Genomic DNA, 22,661 nt, shown 5'->3' with positions numbered 1-22,661 from the left:
ATCTAGTTAACATGTTCAGTTAGTACAATCTAGTTATATCACAGTCTGCTGAAAGCACTGGATTACCATGATTTAATGTTACTCTGTTAATATAATCTAGTTAACATGTTCAGTTAGTACAATCTAGTTATATCACAGTCTGCTGAAAGCACTGGATTACCATGATTTAATGTTACTCAGCTAATATAATCTAGTTAACATGTTCAGTTAGTACAATCTAGTTATATCACAGTCTGCTGAAAGCACTGGATTACCATGATTTAATGTTACTCTGTTAATATAATCTAGTTAACATGTTCAGTTAGTACAATCTAGTTATATCACAGTCTGCTGAAAGCACTGGATTACCATGATTTAATGTTACTCTGTTAATATAATCTAGTTAACATGTTCAGTTAGTACAATCTAGTTATATCACAGTCTGCTGAAAGCACTGGATTACCATGATTTAATGTTACTCAGTTAATATAATCTAGTTAACATGTTCAGTTAGTACAATCTAGTTATATCACAGTCTGCTGAAAGCACTGGATTACCATGATTTAATGTTACTCTGTTAATATAATCTAGTTAACATGTTCAGTTAGTACAATCTAGTTATATCACAGTCTGCTGAAAGCACTGGATTACCATGATTTAATGTTACTCTGTTAATATAATCTAGTTAACATGTTCAGTTAGTACAATCTAGTTATATCACAGTCTGCTGAAAGCACTGGATTACCATGATTTAATGTTACTCAGTTAATATAATCTAGTTAACATGTTCAGTTAGTACAATCTAGTTATATCACAGTCTGCTGAAAGCACTGGATTACCATGATTTAATGTTACTCAGTTAATATAATCTAGTTAACATGTTCAGTTAGTACAATCTAGTTATATCACAGTCTGCTGAAAGCACTGGATTACCATGATTTAATGTTACTCAGCTAATATAATCTAGTTAACATGTTCAGTTAGTACAATCTAGTTATATCACAGTCTGCTGAAAGCACTGGATTACCATGATTTAATGTTACTCAGTTAATATAATCTAGTTAACATGTTCAGTTAGTACAATCTAGTTATATCACAGTCTGCTGAAAGCACTGGATTACCATGATTTAATGTTACTCAGTTAATATAATCTAGTTAACATGTTCAGTTAGTACAATCTAGTTATATCACAGTCTGCTGAAAGCACTGGATTACCATGATTTAATGTTACTCAGTTAATATAATCTAGTTAACATGTTCAGTTAGTACAATCTAGTTATATCACAGTCTGCTGAAAGCACTGGATTACCATGATTTAATGTTACTCAGTTAATATAATCTAGTTAACATGTTCAGTTAGTACAATCTAGTTATATCACAGTCTGCTGAAAGCACTGGATTACCATGATTTAATGTTACTCAGTTAATATAATCTAGTTAACATGTTCAGTTAGTACAATCTAGTTATATCACAGTCTGCTGAAAGCACTGGATTACCATGATTTAATGTTACTCAGTTAATATAATCTAGTTAACATGTTCAGTTAGTACAATCTAGTTATATCACAGTCTGGTGAAAGCACTGGATTACCATGATTTAATGTTACTCAGCTAATATAATCTAGTTAACATGTTCAGTTAGTACAATCTAGTTATATCACAGTCTGCTGAAAGCACTGGATTACCATGATTTAATGTTACTCAGTTAATATAATCTAGTTAACATGTTCAGTTAGTACAATCTAGTTATATCACAGTCTGCTGAAAGCACTGGATTACCATGATTTAATGTTACTCAGTTAATATAATCTAGTTAACATGTTCAGTTAGTACAATCTAGTTATATCACAGTCTGCTGAAAGCACTGGATTACCATGATTTAATGTTACTCAGTTAATATAATCTAGTTAACATGTTCAGTTAGTACAATCTAGTTATATCACAGTCTGCTGAAAGCACTGGATTACCATGATTTAATGTTACTCAGTTAATATAATCTAGTTAACATGTTCAGTTAGTACAATCTAGTTATATCACAGTCTGCTGAAAGCACTGGATTACCATGATTTAATGTTACTCAGTTAATATAATCTAGTTAACATGTTCAGTTAGTACAATCTAGTTATATCACAGTCTGCTGAAAGCACTGGATTACCATGATTTAATGTTACTCAGTTAATATAATCTAGTTAACATGTTCAGTTAGTACAATCTAGTTATATCACAGTCTGCTGAAAGCACTGGATTACCATGATTTAATGTTACTCAGTTAATATAATCTAGTTAACATGTTCAGTTAGTACAATCTAGTTATATCACAGTCTGCTGAAAGCACTGGATTACCATGATTTAATGTTACTCAGTTAATATAATCTAGTTAACATGTTCAGTTAGTACAATCTAGTTATATCACAGTCTGCTGAAAGCACTGGATTACCATGATTTAATGTTACTCAGTTAATATAATCTAGTTAACATGTTCAGTTAGTACAATCTAGTTATATCACAGTCTGCTGAAAGCACTGGATTACCATGATTTAATGTTACTCTGTTAATATAATCTAGTTAACATGTTCAGTTAGTACAATCTAGTTATATCACAGTCTGCTGAAAGCACTGGATTACCATGATTTAATGTTACTCTGTTAATATAATCTAGTTAACATGTTCAGTTAGTACAATCTAGTTATATCACAGTCTGCTGAAAGCACTGGATTACCATGATTTAATGTTACTCTGTTAATATAATCTAGTTAACATGTTCAGTTAGTACAATCTAGTTATATCACAGTCTGCTGAAAGCACTGGATTACCATGATTTAATGTTACTCAGTTAATATAATCTAGTTAACATGTTCAGTTAGTACAATCTAGTTATATCACAGTCTGCTGAAAGCACTGGATTACCATGATTTAATGTTACTCAGTTAATATAATCTAGTTAACATGTTCAGTTAGTACAATCTAGTTATATCACAGTCTGCTGAAAGCACTGGATTACCATGATTTAATGTTACTCAGCTAATATAATCTAGTTAACATGTTCAGTTAGTACAATCTAGTTATATCACAGTCTGCTGAAAGCACTGGATTACCATGATTTAATGTTACTCTGTTAATATAATCTAGTTAACATGTTCAGTTAGTACAATCTAGTTATATCACAGTCTGGTGAAAGCACTGGATTACCATGATTTAATGTTACTCTGTTAATATAATCTAGTTAACATGTTCAGTTAGTACAATCTAGTTATATCACAGTCTGGTGAAAGCACTGGATTACCATGATTTAATGTTACTCTGTTAATATAATCTAGTTAACATGTTCAGTTAGTACAATCTAGTTATATCACAGTCTGCTGAAAGCACTGGATTACCATGATTTAATGTTACTCAGCTAATATAATCTAGTTAACATGTTCAGTTAGTACAATCTAGTTATATCACAGTCTGCTGAAACCACTGGATTACCATGATTTAATGTTACTCTGTTAATATAATCTAGTTAACATGTTCAGTTAGTACAATCTAGTTATATCACAGTCTGCTGAAAGCACTGGATTACCATGATTTAATGTTACTCAGTTAATATAATCTAGTTAACATGTTCAGTTAGTACAATCTAGTTATATCACAGTCTGCTGAAAGCACTGGATTACCATGATTTAATGTTACTCAGTTAATATAATCTAGTTAACATGTTCAGTTAGTACAATCTAGTTATATCACAGTCTGCTGAAACCACTGGATTACCATGATTTAATGTTACTCTGTTAATATAATCTAGTTAACATGTTCAGTTAGTACAATCTAGTTATATCACAGTCTGCTGAAAGCACTGGATTACCATGATTTAATGTTACTCTGTTAATATAATCTAGTTAACATGTTCAGTTAGTACAATCTAGTTATATCACAGTCTGCTGAAAGCACTGGATTACCATGATTTAATGTTACTCAGTTAATATAATCTAGTTAACATGTTCAGTTAGTACAATCTAGTTATATCACAGTCTGCTGAAAGCACTGGATTACCATGATTTAATGTTACTCAGCTAATATAATCTAGTTAACATGTTCAGTTAGTACAATCTAGTTATATCACAGTCTGCTGAAAGCACTGGATTACCATGATTTAATGTTACTCAGTTAATATAATCTAGTTAACATGTTCAGTTAGTACAATCTAGTTATATCACAGTCTGCTGAAAGCACTGGATTACCATGATTTAATGTTACTCTGTTAATATAATCTAGTTAACATGTTCAGTTAGTACAATCTAGTTATATCACAGTCTGCTGAAAGCACTGGATTACCATGATTTAATGTTACTCAGTTAATATAATCTAGTTAACATGTTCAGTTAGTACAATCTAGTTATATCACAGTCTGCTGAAAGCACTGGATTACCATGATTTAATGTTACTCAGTTAATATAATCTAGTTAACATGTTCAGTTAGTACAATCTAGTTATATCACAGTCTGCTGAAAGCACTGGATTACCATGATTTAATGTTACTCTGTTAATATAATCTAGTTAACATGTTCAGTTAGTACAATCTAGTTTATCACAGTCTGCTGAAAGCACTGGATTACCATGATTTAATGTTACTCAGTTAATATAATCTAGTTAACATGTTCAGTTAGTACAATCTAGTTATATCACAGTCTGCTGAAAGCACTGGATTACCATGATTTAATGTTACTCTGTTAATATAATCTAGTTAACATGTTCAGTTAGTACAATCTAGTTATATCACAGTCTGCTGAAAGCACTGGATTACCATGATTTAATGTTACTCAGTTAATATAATCTAGTTAACATGTTCAGTTAGTACAATCTAGTTATATCACAGTCTGCTGAAAGCACTGGATTACTATGATTTAATGTTACTCAGTTAATATAATCTAGTTAACATGTTCAGTTAGTACAATCTAGTTATATCACAGTCTGCTGAAAGCACTGGATTACTATGATTTAATGTTACTCAGTTAATATAATCTAGTTAACATGTTCAGTTAGTACAATCTAGTTATATCACAGTCTGCTGAAAGCACTGGATTACTATGATTTAATGTTACTCAGTTAATATAATCTAGTTAACATGTTCAGTTAGTACAATCTAGTTATATCACAGTCTGCTGAAAGCACTGGATTACCATGATTTAATGTTACTCAGTTAATATAATCTAGTTAACATGTTCAGTTAGTACAATCTAGTTATATCACAGTCTGCTGAAAGCACTGGATTACTATGATTTAATGTTACTCAGTTAATATAATCTAGTTAACATGTTCAGTTAGTACAATCTAGTTATATCACAGTCTGCTGAAAGCACTGGATTACTATGATTTAATGTTACTCAGTTAATATAATCTAGTTAACATGTTCAGTTAGTACAATCTAGTTATATCACAGTCTGCTGAAAGCACTGGATTACCATGATTTAATGTTACTCTCAGTTAATATAATCTAGTTAACATGTTCAGTTAGTACAATCTAGTTATATCACAGTCTGCTGAAAGCACTGGATTACCATGATTTAATGTTACTCTGTTAATATAATCTAGTTAACATGTTCAGTTAGTACAATCTAGTTATATCACAGTCTGCTGAAAGCACTGGATTACTATGATTTAATGTTACTCAGTTAATATAATCTAGTTAACATGTTCAGTTAGTACAATCTAGTTATATCACAGTCTGCTGAAAGCACTGGATTACCATGATTTAATGTTACTCAGCTAATATAATCTAGTTAACATGTTCAGTTAGTACAATCTAGTTATATCACAGTCTGCTGAAACCACTGGATTACCATGATTTAATGTTACTCTGTTAATATAATCTAGTTAACATGTTCAGTTAGTACAATCTAGTTTATCACAGTCTGCTGAAACCACTTGATTACTATGATTTAATGTTACTCAGTTAATATAATCTAGTTAACATGTTCAGTTAGTACAATCTAGTTATATCACAGTCTGCTGAAAGCACTGGATTACTATGATTTAATGTTACTCAGCTAATATAATCTAGTTAACATGTTCAGTTAGTACAATCTAGTTATATCACAGTCTGCTGAAAGCACTGGATTACCATGATTTAATGTTACTCAGTTAATATAATCTAGTTAACATGTTCAGTTAGTACAATCTAGTTTATCACAGTCTGCTGAAAGCACTGGATTACCATGATTTAATGTTACTCAGTTAATATAATCTAGTTAACATGTTCAGTTAGTACAATCTAGTTATATCACAGTCTGCTGAAAGCACTGGATTACCATGATTTAATGTTACTCAGCTAATATAATATAATCTAGTTAACATGTTCAGTTAGTACAATCTAGTTAATATCACAGTCTGCTGAAAGCACTGGATTACCATGATTTAATGTTACTCTGTTAATATAATCTAGTTAACATGTTCAGTTAGTACAATCTAGTTATATCACAGTCTGGTGAAAGCACTGGATTACCATGATTTAATGTTACTCTGTTAATATAATCTAGTTAACATGTTCAGTTAGTACAATCTAGTTATATCACAGTCTGCTGAAAGCACTGGATTACCATGATTTAATGTTACTCTGTTAATATAATCTAGTTAACATGTTCAGTTAGTACAATCTAGTTATATCACAGTCTGCTGAAAGCACTGGATTACTATGATTTAATGTTACTCAGTTAATATAATCTAGTTAACATGTTCAGTTAGTACAATCTAGTTATATCACAGTCTGCTGAAAGCACTGGATTACTATGATTTAATGTTACTCAGTTAATATAATCTAGTTAACATGTTCAGTTAGTACAATCTAGTTATATCACAGTCTGCTGAAAGCACTGGATTACTATGATTTAATGTTACTCAGTTAATATAATCTAGTTAACATGTTCAGTTAGTACAATCTAGTTATATCACAGTCTGCTGAAAGCACTGGATTACTATGATTTAATGTTACTCAGTTAATATAATCTAGTTAACATGTTCAGTTAGTACAATCTAGTTATATCACAGTCTGCTGAAAGCACTGGATTACTATGATTTAATGTTACTCAGCTAATATAATCTAGTTAACATGTTCAGTTAGTACAATCTAGTTTATCACAGTCTGCTGAAACCACTTGATTACTATGATTTAATGTTACTCAGTTAATATAATCTAGTTAAGATGTTCAGTTAGTACAATCTAGTTATATCACAGTCTGCTGAAAGCACTGGATTACTATGATTTAATGTTACTCAGCTAATATAATCTAGTTAACATGTTCAGTTAGTACAATCTAGTTATATCACAGTCTGCTGAAAGCACTGGATTACCATGATTTAATGTTACTCAGTTAATATAATCTAGTTAACATGTTCAGTTAGTACAATCTAGTTATATCACAGTCTGCTGAAAGCACTGGATTACCATGATTTAATGTTACTCTGTTAATATAATCTAGTTAACATGTTCAGTTAGTACAATCTAGTTATATCACAGTCTGCTGAAAGCACTGGATTACCATGATTTAATGTTACTCTGTTAATATAATCTAGTTAACATGTTCAGTTAGTACAATCTAGTTATATCACAGTCTGCTGAAAGCACTGGATTACTATGATTTAATGTTACTCAGCTAATATAATCTAGTTAACATGTTCAGTTAGTACAATCTAGTTATATCACAGTCTGCTGAAAGCACTGGATTACTATGATTTAATGTTACTCAGTTAATATAATCTAGTTAACATGTTCAGTTAGTACAATCTAGTTATATCACAGTCTGCTGAAAGCACTGGATTACTATGATTTAATGTTACTCTGTTAATATAATCTAGTTAACATGTTCAGTTAGTACAATCTAGTTATATCACAGTCTGCTGAAACCACTGGATTACTATGATTTAATGTTACTCTGTTAATATAATCTAGTTAACATGTTCAGTTAGTACAATCTAGTTATATCACAGTCTGCTGAAAGCACTGGATTACCATGATTTAATGTTACTCAGTTAATATAATCTAGTTAACATGTTCAGTTAGTACAATCTAGTTATATCACAGTCTGCTGAAAGCACTGGATTACCATGATTTAATGTTACTCTGTTAATATAATCTAGTTAACATGTTCAGTTAGTACAATCTAGTTATATCACAGTCTGCTGAAAGCACTGGATTACTATGATTTAATGTTACTCAGCTAATATAATCTAGTTAACATGTTCAGTTAGTACAATCTAGTTATATCACAGTCTGCTGAAAGCACTGGATTACCATGATTTAATGTTACTCTGTTAATATAATCTAGTTAACATGTTCAGTTAGTACAATCTAGTTATATCACAGTCTGCTGAAAGCACTGGATTACCATGATTTAATGTTACTCTGTTAATATAATCTAGTTAACATGTTCAGTTAGTACAATCTAGTTATATCACAGTCTGCTGAAAGCACTGGGTTACTATGATTTAATGTTACTCAGTTAATATAATCTAGTTAACATGTTCAGTTAGTACAATCTAGTTATATCACAGTCTGCTGAAAGCACTGGATTACTATGATTTAATGTTACTCAGTTAATATAATCTAGTTAACATGTTCAGTTAGTACAATCTAGTTATATCACAGTCTGCTGAAAGCACTGGATTACTATGATTTAATGTTACTCAGCTAATATAATCTAGTTAACATGTTCAGTTAGTACAATCTAGTTATATCACAGTCTGCTGAAAGCACTGGATTACCATGATTTAATGTTACTCAGCTAATATAATCTAGTTAACATGTTCAGTTAGTACAATCTAGTTATATCACAGTCTGCTGAAAGCACTGGATTACCATGATTTAATGTTACTCTGTTAATATAATCTAGTTAACATGTTCAGTTAGTACAATCTAGTTATATCACAGTCTGCTGAAAGCACTGGATTACTATGATTTAATGTTACTCAGCTAATATAATCTAGTTAACATGTTCAGTTAGTACAATCTAGTTATATCACAGTCTGCTGAAAGCACTGGATTACCATGATTTAATGTTACTCAGCTAATATAATCTAGTTAACATGTTCAGTTAGTACAATCTAGTTATATCACAGTCTGCTGAAAGCACTGGGTTACTATGATTTAATGTTACTCAGTTAATATAAACTAGTTAACATGTTCAAGTTAGTACAATCTAGTTATATCACAGTCTGCTGAAACCACTGGATTACTATGATTTAATGTTACTCAGTTAATATAATCTAGTTAACATGTTCAGTTAGTACAATCTAGTTATATCACAGTCTGCTGAAAGCACTGGGTTACTATGATTTAATGTTACTCAGCTAATATAATCTAGTTAACATGTTCAGTTAGTACAATCTAGTTATATCACAGTCTGCTGAAACCACTGGATTACTATGATTTAATGTTACTCAGTTAATATAATCTAGTTAACATGTTCAGTTAGTACAATCTAGTTATATCACAGTCTGCTGAAACCACTTGATTACTATGATTTAATGTTACTCAGTTAATATAATCTAGTTAACATGTTCAGTTAGTACAATCTAGTTATATCACAGTCTGCTGAAAGCACTGGATTATTATGATTTAATGTTACTCAGTTAATATAATCTAGTTAACATGTTCAGTTAGTACAATCTAGTTTATCACAGTCTGCTGAAACCACTTGATTACTATGATTTAATGTTACTCAGTTAATATAATCTAGTTAACATGTTCAGTTAGTACAATCTAGTTTATCACAGTCTGCTGAAAGCACTGGATTACCATGATTTAATGTTACTCTGTTAATATAATCTAGTTAACATGTTCAGTTAGTACAATCTAGTTATATCACAGTCTGCTGAAAGCACTGGATTACCATGATTTAATGTTACTCTGTTAATATAATCTAGTTAACATGTTCAGTTAGTACAATCTAGTTATATCACAGTCTGCTGAAAGCACTGGATTACCATGATTTGATGTTACTCTGTTAATATAATCTAGTTAATATGTTCAATTAGTACAATCTAGTTATATCACAGTCTGCTGAAAGCACTGGATTACTATGATTTAATGTTACTCAGCTAATATAATCTAGTTAACATGTTCAGTTAGTACAATCTAGTTATATCACAGTCTGCTGAAAGCACTGGGTTACTATGATTTAATGTTACTCAGTTAATATAAACTAGTTAACATGTTCAGTTAGTACAATCTAGTTATATCACAGTCTGCTGAAAGCACTGGATTACTATGATTTAATGTTACTCAGCTAATATAATCTAGTTAACATGTTCAGTTAGTACAATCTAGTTATATCACAGTCTGCTGAAACCACTTGATTACTATGATTTAATGTTACTCAGTTAATATAATATAGTTAACATGTTCAGTTAGTATAATCTAGTTATATCACAGTCTGCTGAAAGCACTGGATTACCATGATTTAATGTTACTCTGTTAATATAATCTAGTTAACATGTTCAGTTAGTACAATCTAGTTTATCACAGTCTGCTGAAACCACTGGATTACTATGATTTAATGTTACTCAGTTAATATAATCTAGTTAAGATGTTCAGTTAGTACAATCTAGTTATATCACAGTCTGCTGAAAGCACTGGATTATTATGATTTAATGTTACTCAGCTAATATAATCTAGTTAACATGTTCAGTTAGTACAATCTAGTTTATCACAGTCTGCTGAAACCACTTGATTACTATGATTTAATGTTACTCAGTTAATATAATCTAGTTAACATGTTCAGTTAGTACAATCTAGTTATATCACAGTCTGCTGAAAGCACTGGATTACCATGATTTAATGTTACTCAGCTAATATAATCTAGTTAACATGTTCAGTTAGTACAATCTAGTTATATCACAGTCTGCTGAAAGCACTGGATTACCATGATTTAATGTTACTCTGTTAATATAATCTAGTTAACATGTTCAGTTAGTACAATCTAGTTATATCACAGTCTGCTGAAAGCACTGGATTACCATGATTTAATGTTACTCTGTTAATATAATCTAGTTAATATGTTCAATTAGTACAATCTAGTTATATCTCACTCTGCTGAAAGCACTGGATTACTATGATTTAATGTTACTCTGTTAATATAATCTAGTTAACATGTTCAGTTAGTATAATATAGTTATATCACAGTCTGCTGAAAGCACTGGATTACTATGATTTAATGTTACTCAGCTAATATAATCTAGTTAAAATGTTCAGTTAGTACAATCTAGTTATATCACAGTCTGCTTAAAGCACTGGATTACTATGATTTAATGTTTCTCAGTTAATATAATCTAGTTAACATGTTCAGTTAGTACAATCTAGTTATATCACAGTCTGCTGAAAGTACTGGATTACTATGATTTAATGTTACTCTGTTAATATAATCTAGTTAATATGTTCAGTTAGTACAATCTAGTTATATCACAGTCTGGTGAAAGCACTGGATTACAATGATTTAATGTTACTCAGTTTATATAATCTAGTTAACATGTTCAGTTAGTACAATCTAATTATATCACAGTCTGCTGAAACCACTGGATTACCATGATTTAATGTTACTCTGTTAATATAATCTAGTTAACATGTTCAGTTAGTACAATCTAGTTATATCACAGTCTGCTGAAAGCACTGGATTACCATAATTTAATGTTACTCTGTTAATATAATCTAGTTAACATGTTCAGTTAGTATAATCTAGTTCTATCACAGTCTGCTGAAAGTACTGGATTACCATGATTTAATGTTACTCTGTTAATGTAACCTAGTTAACATGTTCAGTTAGTGTAATCTAGTTATATCACAGTCTGCTGAAAGCACTGGATTACCATGATTTAATCTTTAGTAAAATCCAGTTAGTATGGTGTAATCAAAGTACTGGTCTCGGTCAATCAGTGTGATTAAGTTAGCATGGTCTGAAAGACTAGTGTCACTGTTATTTTGGTGAGTCAGTGTGAACTTATTATAGTAATTCATTAACAAACGAAGAGTATTTACTTTTCAGGACTGTAATTAAAAGTGCAGGGTTATCTGTAAAAGTTGTACAGCAACATTACGGTATGACAAGAGACTTAGAAGATTATATAATATAAAAAAAAATATGAGAAAAAATTTGCTGAAAATGTAAAAATTAACGGATTTCTTTAAGTACATTAAGGGTAAACAAGATGTTAAGATTGAAGTAAGTCTCTTGAGGGATGATAAGGGAAGATTAGTATCTGATAATTATGAGATGTCTGTGTTATTAAATTTTGGTTTTTGCTGATGAAGATTTAACCAGTATTCCACATCTTGAACAGTTGATAGATGGAAACTAGATGACTGCATTAATTCTGAGCTGGTTAAGGAAAAATTGGAAGGTTTAAAAACTATCATGTCTCCTGGGTCAAATAACATTTTCCCAAGGGTTTTGAATGAAGTTAAAGATCGGATACATGAGCCACTTGTACTGTTTTGTTTTTGTCAGTACTAAGATAGTGGGCAGGTAGCAGAGGTTTGACAGTTAGCTATTCTTTGATGACAAGAAACCCACTTGAAATAAAAATGTATCTCAGAATGGCTCGTATGAGTATTAACACTTTTATCGATAAGCAAAGAACAACGAATTAACCTTTCCTAGGTCATCTTCAGGGTAACAAAGATGACCTGGGAAGGTCAAATCATTTTTATCTGCTAATCACTAAAACTGTTAATACCAATACCAGCTGTTCTGAGATATATGGCAGTTAGCTAATAAACTCCTCTTTTCAAGAGAGGTAACAAACACTGTCCCAGTAATTATAGACCCATTAGTCTTACATCAGTTGTGGGAAAAGTTTTGAAACGTCTGTTAAAAGATGCTGTAGAAAGTAGTTTATTAAAGTTTAGAATTTTATTGGATAGTCAACATGATTTTATCAAAGGAAAATCTTGCCTTAGAAATCTTTTGAGATTCTTTGAAAAGGTTCCTTATGAAGATGACGGTAAGAGTGCAGGTTTGGTGTGTCTGGATTTTCATGTCTGGTTTTAAAGTTGTTTTTTAAGTTAAAGTGTGAAACAGCCCAGATTGTACAGTAGGTCCCGTGTCATCTGAAAATGTTATGTTATCTCTAAAAGTTTTGTTGTAATGTTATTTGTCAATCAATGTGTATCCATCATCAGTGTGGTCATATGTGTACCAGACTGTGAAGCAGTTAGTTTGTTTGTAAAAGCTATGTAAGATCCAAAATACTGTGGTGTAGCTACTGATTATGCAGTTTTAGTTAAAAAAAAGTCTTTTCATATATGTTTACTGATTTACATACTTGCATATTTAACAAAGTGTATGATATGCAATCAATTTAGAGCCAGTAAACTGGTCTGGGCCTTCGATGGAGTTTCAGTAAATTGGATATTTAATAAATACTAACAGAATATTTACTGCAAGTTTCAGTACAGTAATCTCAGTGGTTTATCTTCTTCCTCTGCAAGGTACAAGTGTTGTTCCAGAAACCCTATGCTTGGACAGTCCACTGCTAGAAGTTTCTCAGTTTAATTTATGTGCTGACCACTTAAGACCAGACCGTGCTGATTGGATTGGTAAGAGAAAATTATATCTTATGGATTTTGGAAGGGTCTGACATTATTTATAGTAAATCATATAATTAGAAGTGTGTACAGACATTTCCAAAAAGTACTTGTTAAACTATCAAGTTCACATATGACATCTTTACTTTTGAATGTTTGAGCTGTTTCTTTTAGCATAGCAAATAAAACTAAATATTTTATTACATTTTACACTTTCTTATGCCACATTCTATTACTTCATTCACACGTAAGTTTTGAATTGTATCATCTGGTATCTTCATTGATTTTGACAAAGTCTGTTTTAGTACACTAGTTTTCATGTTTAATTTTTGGAGAATGTCTTTTCTCTGGGCATGTGGTACTTTTGTTGTAAAATTTATAAAAATGATTCATTCTCTGTGTTGTGCAGTCAGTACCAGTGAATCCATATCACTGTTGGTCCAGTGTGCCTTTGCTATAATTTCAAGTTGGTTCATTTGTTGGAATTTTTCAATGTGGTAACTGGGTATTATTGTTATTATTGTAACTGAGTATTATTGTTATTATTGCTTTCGTGCTTTCTAAGCACGCCCTCTACATTCTGACACTCAGTTACACAACCCCTTTCAAACATGTGGTCAGCTTCCGGTCAGTTACCTCTTTCTTTCTTTGTAAACCTGACGATGACTGTAGAAGGTCAAAACGTTGTTCGCTGCTCTACATAAAATATTTTCTCAACCCAAATGGGCTGTTTTTACATATGTATCTTTATATATATTTACATATATATATTTTTCTCTACAAGTGGGTTTTCTCGACATCACTGATTTATATTACATGGTTTTGTATGTTTACCTTTAAGACTTACAAATTTCTACTTCCTTTGTTTCCATTTCTACCTTTAAAATCACCTTAGAGACAAGATACTGTGTTCAAAATGAACATTTGAAGACAAGAATAAACTAGAAATATACTATATAAAGTTGTTTTATGACACTGTGGAAGTTAAGTACAGGTAATAGAACTTAACATTCAGTGCCTGGACTTTACATTGTAGTGTCTTTGATATTCATGAATGCTCTTTATTGTACTTGTTTATTATATTTTTAAAGAACTACTTTACTGATTAATTTAAAGTACTGTTTTTGTATATTTTTTCAGAGACATGATTTTAAGTAGTTTATTCAAGAAGAAATGTTTATTTTGGTTCTAGAAATAAACGACTTTATGATAGTCAATGACTTCCTGTTTGTGTTTTAGTGAACAATCCTGAAGAAACTGTAAAGTGAAACATTGAGTGTCTAATTAAAAACAACATTTTGGTGTTATGAGGTCATTTATTTATTGTGTTAATATGTATTCTTATACTCCAATATGTAAAACAAAAATTAAATAATTGTTTTGATTTGTTAAAAATTTTTATATTGTACACTGAAACCACTTAATAAAGTTTTATTATTTTGAAGTAAAGGAAACAAAGAGTTCTAAGAGGGGAGTTGAAACTTGAATGATAACTATTCAATGTAGGTTTCAAAACATGTGAATTTTATCAACATTTTTAGGTCAGTGTCATTCTGATTATGAAGAAGAGCTACAAGATAAGCATGAAGAAGGTGAGATTTTATTCTTTGTGACATAATAATTTATATAGAAGAGCACTGTGAGAAAGTAAGATAATGTGACATAATAATTTATATAGAAGAGCACTGTGAGAAAGTAAGATAATGTGACATAATAATTTATATAGAAGAGCACTGTGAGAAAGTAAGATAATGTGACATAATTTATATAGAAGAGCACTGTGAGAAAGTAAGATAATGTGACATAATAATTTATATAGAAGAGCACTGTGAGAAAGTAAGATAATGTGACATAATAATTTATATAGAAGAGCACTGTGAGAAAGTAAGATAATGTGACATAATAACTTATAGAAGAGCACTGTGAGAAAGTAAGATAATGTGACATAATAATTTATATAGAAGAGCACTGTGAGAAAGTAAGATAATGTGACATAATAATTTATATAGAAGAGCACTGTGAGAAAGTAAGATAATGTGACATAATAATTTATATAGAAGAGCACTGTGAGAAAGTAAGATAATGTGACATAATAATTTATATAGAAGAGCACTGTGAGAAAGTAAGATAATGTGACATAATAACTTATAGAAGAGCACTGTGAGAAAGTAAGATAATGTGACATAATAATTTATATAGAAGAGCACTGTGAGAAAGTAAGATAATGTGACATAATAATTTATATAGAAGAGCACTGTGAGAAAGTAAGATAATGTGACATAATAATTTATATAGAAGAGCACTGTGAGAAAGTAAGATAATGTGACATAATAATTTATATAGAAGAGCACTGTGAGAAAGTAAGATAATGTGACATAATAATTTATATAGAAGAGCACTGTGAGAAAGTAAGATAATGTGACATAATAACTTATAGAAGAGCACTGTGAGAAAGTAAGATAATGTGACATAATAATTTATATAGAAGAGCACTGTGAGAAAGTAAGATAATGTGACATAATAATTTATATAGAAGAGCACTGTGAGAAAGTAAGATAATGTGACATAATACTTTATATAGAAGAGCACTGTGAGAAAGTAAGATAATGTGACATAATAATTTATATAGAAGAGCACTGTGAGAAAGTAAGATAATGTGACATAATAATTTATATAGAAGAGCACTGTGAGAAAGTAAGATAATGTGACATAATACTTTATATAGAAGAGCACTGTGAGAAAGTAAGATAATGTGACATAATAACTTATAGAAGAGCACTGTGAGAAAGTAAGATAATGTGACATAATAACTTATAGAAGAGCACTGTGAGAAAGTAAGATAATGTGACATAATAACTTATAGAAGAACACTGTGAGAAAGTAAGATAATGTGACATAATAACTTATAGAAGAGCACTGTGAGAAAGTAAGATAATGTGACATAATAACTTATAGAAGAGCACTGTGAGAAAGTAAGATAATGTGACATAATAAGTTATAGAAGAGCACTGTGAGAAAGTAAGATAATGTGACATAATAATTTATATAGAAGAGCACTGTGAGAAAGTAAGATAATGTGACATAATAACTTATAAAAGAGCACTGTGAGAAAGTAAGATAATGTGACATAATAACTTATAGAAGAACACTGTGAGAAAGTAAGATAATGTGACATAATAACTTATAAAAGAGCACTGTGAGAAAGTAAGATAATGTGACATAATAACTTATAGAAGAACACTGTGAGAAAGTAAGATAATGTGACATAATAACTTATAGAAGAGCACTGTGAGAAAGTAAGATAATGTGACATAATAATTTATATAGAAGAGCACTGTGAGAAAGTAAGATAATGTGACATAATAATTTATATAGAAGAGCACTGTGAGAAAGTAAGATAATGTGACATAATAACTAATAGAAGAGCACTGTGAGAAAGTAAGATAATGTGACATAATAACTTATAGAAGAGCACTGTGAGAAAGTAAGATAATGTGACGTAATAACTTATAGAAGAGCACTGTGAGAAAGTAAGATAATGTGACGTAATAACTTATAGAAGAGCACTGTGAGAAAGTAAGATAATGTGACGTAATAACTTATAGAAGAACACTGTGAGAAAGTAAGATAATGTGACATAATAACTTATAGAAGAGCACTGTGAGAAAGTAAGATAATGTGACATAATAACTTATAGAAGAGCACTTTGAGAAAGTAAGATAATGTGACATAATAATTTATATAGAAGAGCACTGTGAGAAAGTAAGATAATGTGACATAATAACTTATAAAAGAGCACTGTGAGAAAGTAAGATAATGTGACATAACTTATAGAAGAACACTGTGAGAAAGTAAGATAATGTGACATAATAACTTATAAAAGAGCACTGTGAGAAAGTAAGATAATGTGACATAATAACTTATACAAGAACACTGTGAGAAAGTAAGATAATGTGACATAATAACTTATAGAAGAGCACTGTGAGAAAGTAAGATAATGTGACATAATAATTTATATAGAAGAGCACTGTGAGAAAGTAAGATAATGTGACATAATTATTTATATAGAAGAGCACTGTGAGAAAGTAAGATAATGTGACATAATAACTAATAGAAGAGCACTGTGAGAAAGTAAGATAATGTGACGTAATAACTTATAGAAGAGCACTGTGAGAAAGTAAGATAATGTGACGTAATAACTTATAGAAGAGCACTGTGAGAAAGTAAGATAATGTGACGTAATAACTTATAGAAGAGCACTGTGAGAAAGTAAGATAATGTGACGTAATAACTTATAGAAGAACACTGTGAGAAAGTAAGATAATGTGACATAATAACTTATAGAAGAGCACTGTGAGAAAGTAAGATAATGTGACATAATAACTTATAGAAGAGCACTTTGAGAAAGTAAGATAATGTGACATAATAATTTATATAGAAGAGCACTGTGAGAAAGTAAGATAATGTGACATAATAACTTATAGAAGAGCACTGTGAGAAAGTAAGATAAAGATATACTTAAAATATTTAATTTTTTTTCATTTTTTGTTGACTTTCATAACGAGAAATGTATTAGGATAAAATCTGTTGTTAAAATAATTATTTGTGTTTTGCTTATATGTTAACAGGTATACATATTCACTCCCATAACTTTTGTTCAGTTTATGTGTTAACAGGTGTGTCTACATACATTGCAGTCTCATAACTTGTGTCCAGTTTGTGTTAAATGTTGTGTGTACATACATTGCATTCCCATCCTTTGTTCAGTTTGTGTTAACAGGTATACATATATTCACACCCATAACTTGTGTTTATGTGTTAAAAGGTATATATCTACATACATTCCACTCCTATAGCTTACATCACTTACATTTTCACACTTGTGCGTACAGTAAATTGAGATTAATAAACTAGACATTATTTTCAGGTGCTGATGGTTATCAAGTAATGGATGAATTTATGGACAGATCAGTTTACAGTGATGATCTGTGAGATAACAACAAAGTGATTTGTCAATTTGATGTAAACATATCGAAGCATCTCTGCATTAGACATTTGTAGTGGCATAGCTGGAGTAACTTATCGTGCTTACATGGTTGGTAATAGCTTTGTAGTGTAACGATAAAACTTGATTGATGTGTTGCTAAAAATTGATGAAGGAAAAATGTATTTGTTGAATGAAGTGTACACTCAATAGTAACATCATGTACATATTGTGTATGTAATGTTGAGAAAGTACTAATTATTCTTGATTTCTATTTATTTATATAAAAATTAAATATATGAAAGGTTTTTCCTTATTACTAATAATTTTTCTATTATATCTGTTATATTAGAAACACACAAACCTAATTTAATAATTTTACTACAAATAGGAGCACTGTGGTGAAATGTAATTTACATTTAATGAAACATTCGTTACAGATAAAGTTGTTATAATTGTTATTGTAAAACCTACACAGCAAATATCAGTTACACTTTGATGTCAAGCTTGGATTACTTGAGTAAGTCAGTCATGAAACTGAAACTGTGATAAAAAGTTTGACCATCATTAGCTTTTGAGGAAGGTCTGTTTGTGAGAAAGCTTGTTAAGTAGTGAAACTCAGTTTATTGGCAACTATCCATAATATGTTTTACTTTTTTCTAAATTAAGTTACTTGTGATGAAAGCTTTACCCAAGGAACATTTTGTGGGAACTGAAATGATTGATGTGATTTACTTTCTGTAGATTTGAACTTTTCTCATTGTACTTAAAATCAAGTCCATTTTGTACAGTATTTGGATTCTGTTTCACTAATGCATGTGTCTGAATAAAATATATTGTAAAAATGTTTTGTTTTTTTTCACTTCAGAGCTTATATTAATTGTTTAACACTTATTTTCTATACAGTGGAAAGTCTTATAAATATGCGAGTTACGATATCTTTAATAGAACACAATATTGTGTTCAGCAGTTAGTGAAAACTCACAGTGAACAGGATAAACTATTAGAAGTTTCTGACACTTTGTACTGTGGCATTTCACTCACAATATTTGTTATTTACTAGAATTTTATATTCCTTTACCATGCAGTAGCTGACTTGGTTCTTCTGTTTGTTAACTGGGTTGGTACCAGAACCATAATAATGAATCTTTCATTTGTACAACATTTATCAAAGTATTTGAAACTGTTTTTTTAAAAGACACAGTTGTACTTCTATTAAAACATATCTTTTTTGTATAATTTACATTTTATTTTTTATTCTTGAACCTTAAGATTTTTTTTCCTTAGGTGCTTCTTAAATGTTTGTTTGTTTGTTTTTTAGATGTAAGTAATTTGAGCTATCTGATGACTCTTAGTAAATTTTCCAAGCTATCAGACTTGATAATAGGTGGTACTAGTAATGTTTGGTAGTGGTATCAACTAGTGATATTGTTCTTATTTTTACAAGAAATAATTAAGTTTTTTAGGAAATCTGCTCTTGATGAGTAATTATTTATTCTTCAGTTTTCACAGAAACAAATGTCTTATCATGTTTAGGTTCATGAATTATAGGGGACACAGCTATGCCTCCCATCATTATCTGACTCAAGATCAAATAAGATCACTGTTATAGAAAATAATCCAAGACTGCTGATAATGTGAAACACGATACACCAGATGGTGAAGTAAGATAACTGATGTTTGTTACAATCCAATTTAGGTTAAATACGAAACAGAATATGATAGTTGAAGTCTTCTAGTAAACTGTGGCCTCCATATGCTCTTAATGATGTCCCGTTTCTTGCTGTTGTAATAGAATGGCTTCCTTTTTGTTGTGCTGTTGTAACTCAATTTAAATTTACCAAATACTCCTCAATCTGTAAAAACATTTACCTGAAGTTTATGTACAAATATCTTTTATGTTATGACATATACAAAAGTTTACTTTGTGGGGGGTAGAATTAAAAAGTTAGTTTTCAACAAAATAAAAATACATAATGAACTTTAGTTGAATGGATAGCAGTTCCCTCTTGTATAATCACAAGTGTAGATGATGATTGAATGGATAGCAGTTCCCTCTTGTATAATCACAAGTGTAGATGATGATTTAATGGATAGCAGTTCCCTCTTGTATAATCACAAGTGTAGACGATGATTGAATGGATAGCAGTTCCCTCTTGTATAACCACAAGTGTAGACGATGATTGAATGGATAGCAGTTCCCTCTTGTATAATCACAAGTGTAGACGATGATTGAATGGATAGCAGTTCCCTCTTGTATAATCACAAGTGTAGACGATGATTGAATGGATAGCAGTTCCCTCTTGTATAATCACAAGTGTAGACGATGATTGAATGGATAGCAGTTCCCTCTTGTATAATCACAAGTGTAGACGATGATTGAATGGATAGCAGTTCCCTCTTGTATAATCACAAGTGCAGACAATGATACATCAAAATGTTGTCCACTATACATGTGTTTCTACAACAAGCAGTTACTGTACATTTTTTTTTATATTTCTTTGAACAATCCATCAAAGAATATGAAATGTATTTTTTCTGCTAACTGTTATAGCAGATCTTTTATCTGTAATCAGTAGTTTAAATATAAAATGCACATGGAACTTAAGGTATATAAAGGGTGAATAATTTCTACTTAGTATAAGCTAAATATTCAAATGTTATTTCTTCTAATTTTAGTATATTTATGTAGAATGTGTTCACATTATAGAATCTTTTCAATAAAACTAGCAACAGCAAGTGATTTTTCAACTGAACTTGAGTTGCACATTACATACTGGTTTTAATATTGTTTTTCAATTAATTATGAGATGTATGTTCATGAAGGAAAAATGAAAACAAAAATTGGATTTCTCAAAAAAAAAAATTGTTGTAGAAAGGTTTATGTGTCAAAGTAGAGAAAATACGTTCCCACTGATTCAAAATAATGTCAGTTTGATAATACAACTGAATATAAGTTAAACTTGAAAAAGTATATATAATCAGTTCTTTTAAATATGTAAGTTTAAAAGTTTTATTTTGAAGTCCTTTTATTAGACAGTCATGTGTTACACAAAATACATTCCTTGTCTTAAGTTTTATTAGTTTTATAGTTGAAAAAGAAGTTAATTTTAATTTTCAAAACTGGTATTGTGAAATATTGTAGTTTCTTGATGATATAGTTGCTTGAAATGTATACTTGTATGTATTTCCTACAATTACATGGCCATATAACTAGGGTTACCAGACATCTCTCCCTCACAAAGTGAGATTACCTTAAACATATTTCTTTGTTCTTGGCAAAAAAACTAAAACTGTTAGATTATTCTAGCTTTTTTGCACTTCAGCATTGTTTTGAAAGCTGTAGATTACTGTAGCACATGTGAAACACATCTTTAAATCTTGTATCTTTTGAAAAAAACACTGATAATGTGTTCATCTCTCTCCTCTTATGTAAAACTTGCTTTTACAAACCAATCATAGTATCTCAAAATAATTGGTAAAATAGCAAATCTGAGACTTGAAACCTGCTATGAACTGGAAGACGTTTTTTCTCTACCTTCTGAATTACACTAATGTAAATTGTAAAACATAATCACAACGTGTTCATAGTTTTATTACACCAACAAATTAATTTATATAAAGAAATATCCCACCTCATTCGCCTTGAGTATCTGGTAACCCTAAATTCAACATTCTGAATCCGTCTCATTTAAACAATGGTAATAGATGGGTTACTTTTTAGAATTTGTATAGATTTTAAAATTAAGGTTTTCTAGTTGTTTTTTTTTTGTATACATAAAAGTATATAATATTTAAGAATACATTATTAGTATTATTGAATTACACATCAAAAGTATGTAGTAGAGGGACCATGCAGATAATGTATTATTTGAATAGTCTTCAAATAAATGTATACAATGCTATTTGTGTTAATGTTTTACTTTTTGTTCATGTTAACTGCATATATTCCTTGTGAACATTTAAAAAAATATATTTCATATTAATATTTTTTTCATGTCACTATTGTTAGATTCATTTTTTAAAGTTTTAGTTTGACATGATATGGTTAAGGCACACACGGTTTATAATCTGAGGGTTGTAGGTTCAAATCTCATCTCTCCTTTAACCATGGGGGCATTATAATATGATGATCAACCCTAC

General features: G+C 30.2%; 1 protein-coding gene across 1 annotated transcript in view; it reads left to right on the top strand.

Moving 5' to 3' along the window:
- LOC143256296 (putative RNA-binding protein EEED8.10) overlaps window positions 1-22,423 on the top strand; it is a 50,546-nt gene extending 28,123 nt beyond the window's left edge. The window contains exons 13-16 of the mRNA XM_076513353.1: window positions 13,439-13,546; window positions 15,076-15,126; window positions 18,462-18,629; window positions 20,055-22,423. Of these exons, the coding sequence (XP_076369468.1) occupies window positions 13,439-13,546; window positions 15,076-15,126; window positions 18,462-18,526 (224 nt within the window). The 3' untranslated portion in view covers window positions 18,527-18,629; window positions 20,055-22,423. The remainder of the gene's footprint in view (window positions 1-13,438; window positions 13,547-15,075; window positions 15,127-18,461; window positions 18,630-20,054) is intronic.
- The last annotated feature ends 238 nt before the right edge of the window (window positions 22,424-22,661 follow it).

Source organism: Tachypleus tridentatus, chromosome 7 (assembly GCF_004210375.1).
Source record: "Tachypleus tridentatus isolate NWPU-2018 chromosome 7, ASM421037v1, whole genome shotgun sequence".
In the NCBI taxonomy this organism is placed as follows: Eukaryota; Metazoa; Arthropoda; class Merostomata; order Xiphosura; family Limulidae; genus Tachypleus; species Tachypleus tridentatus.
This window is presented reverse-complemented; position numbering and strand designations above follow the sequence as displayed.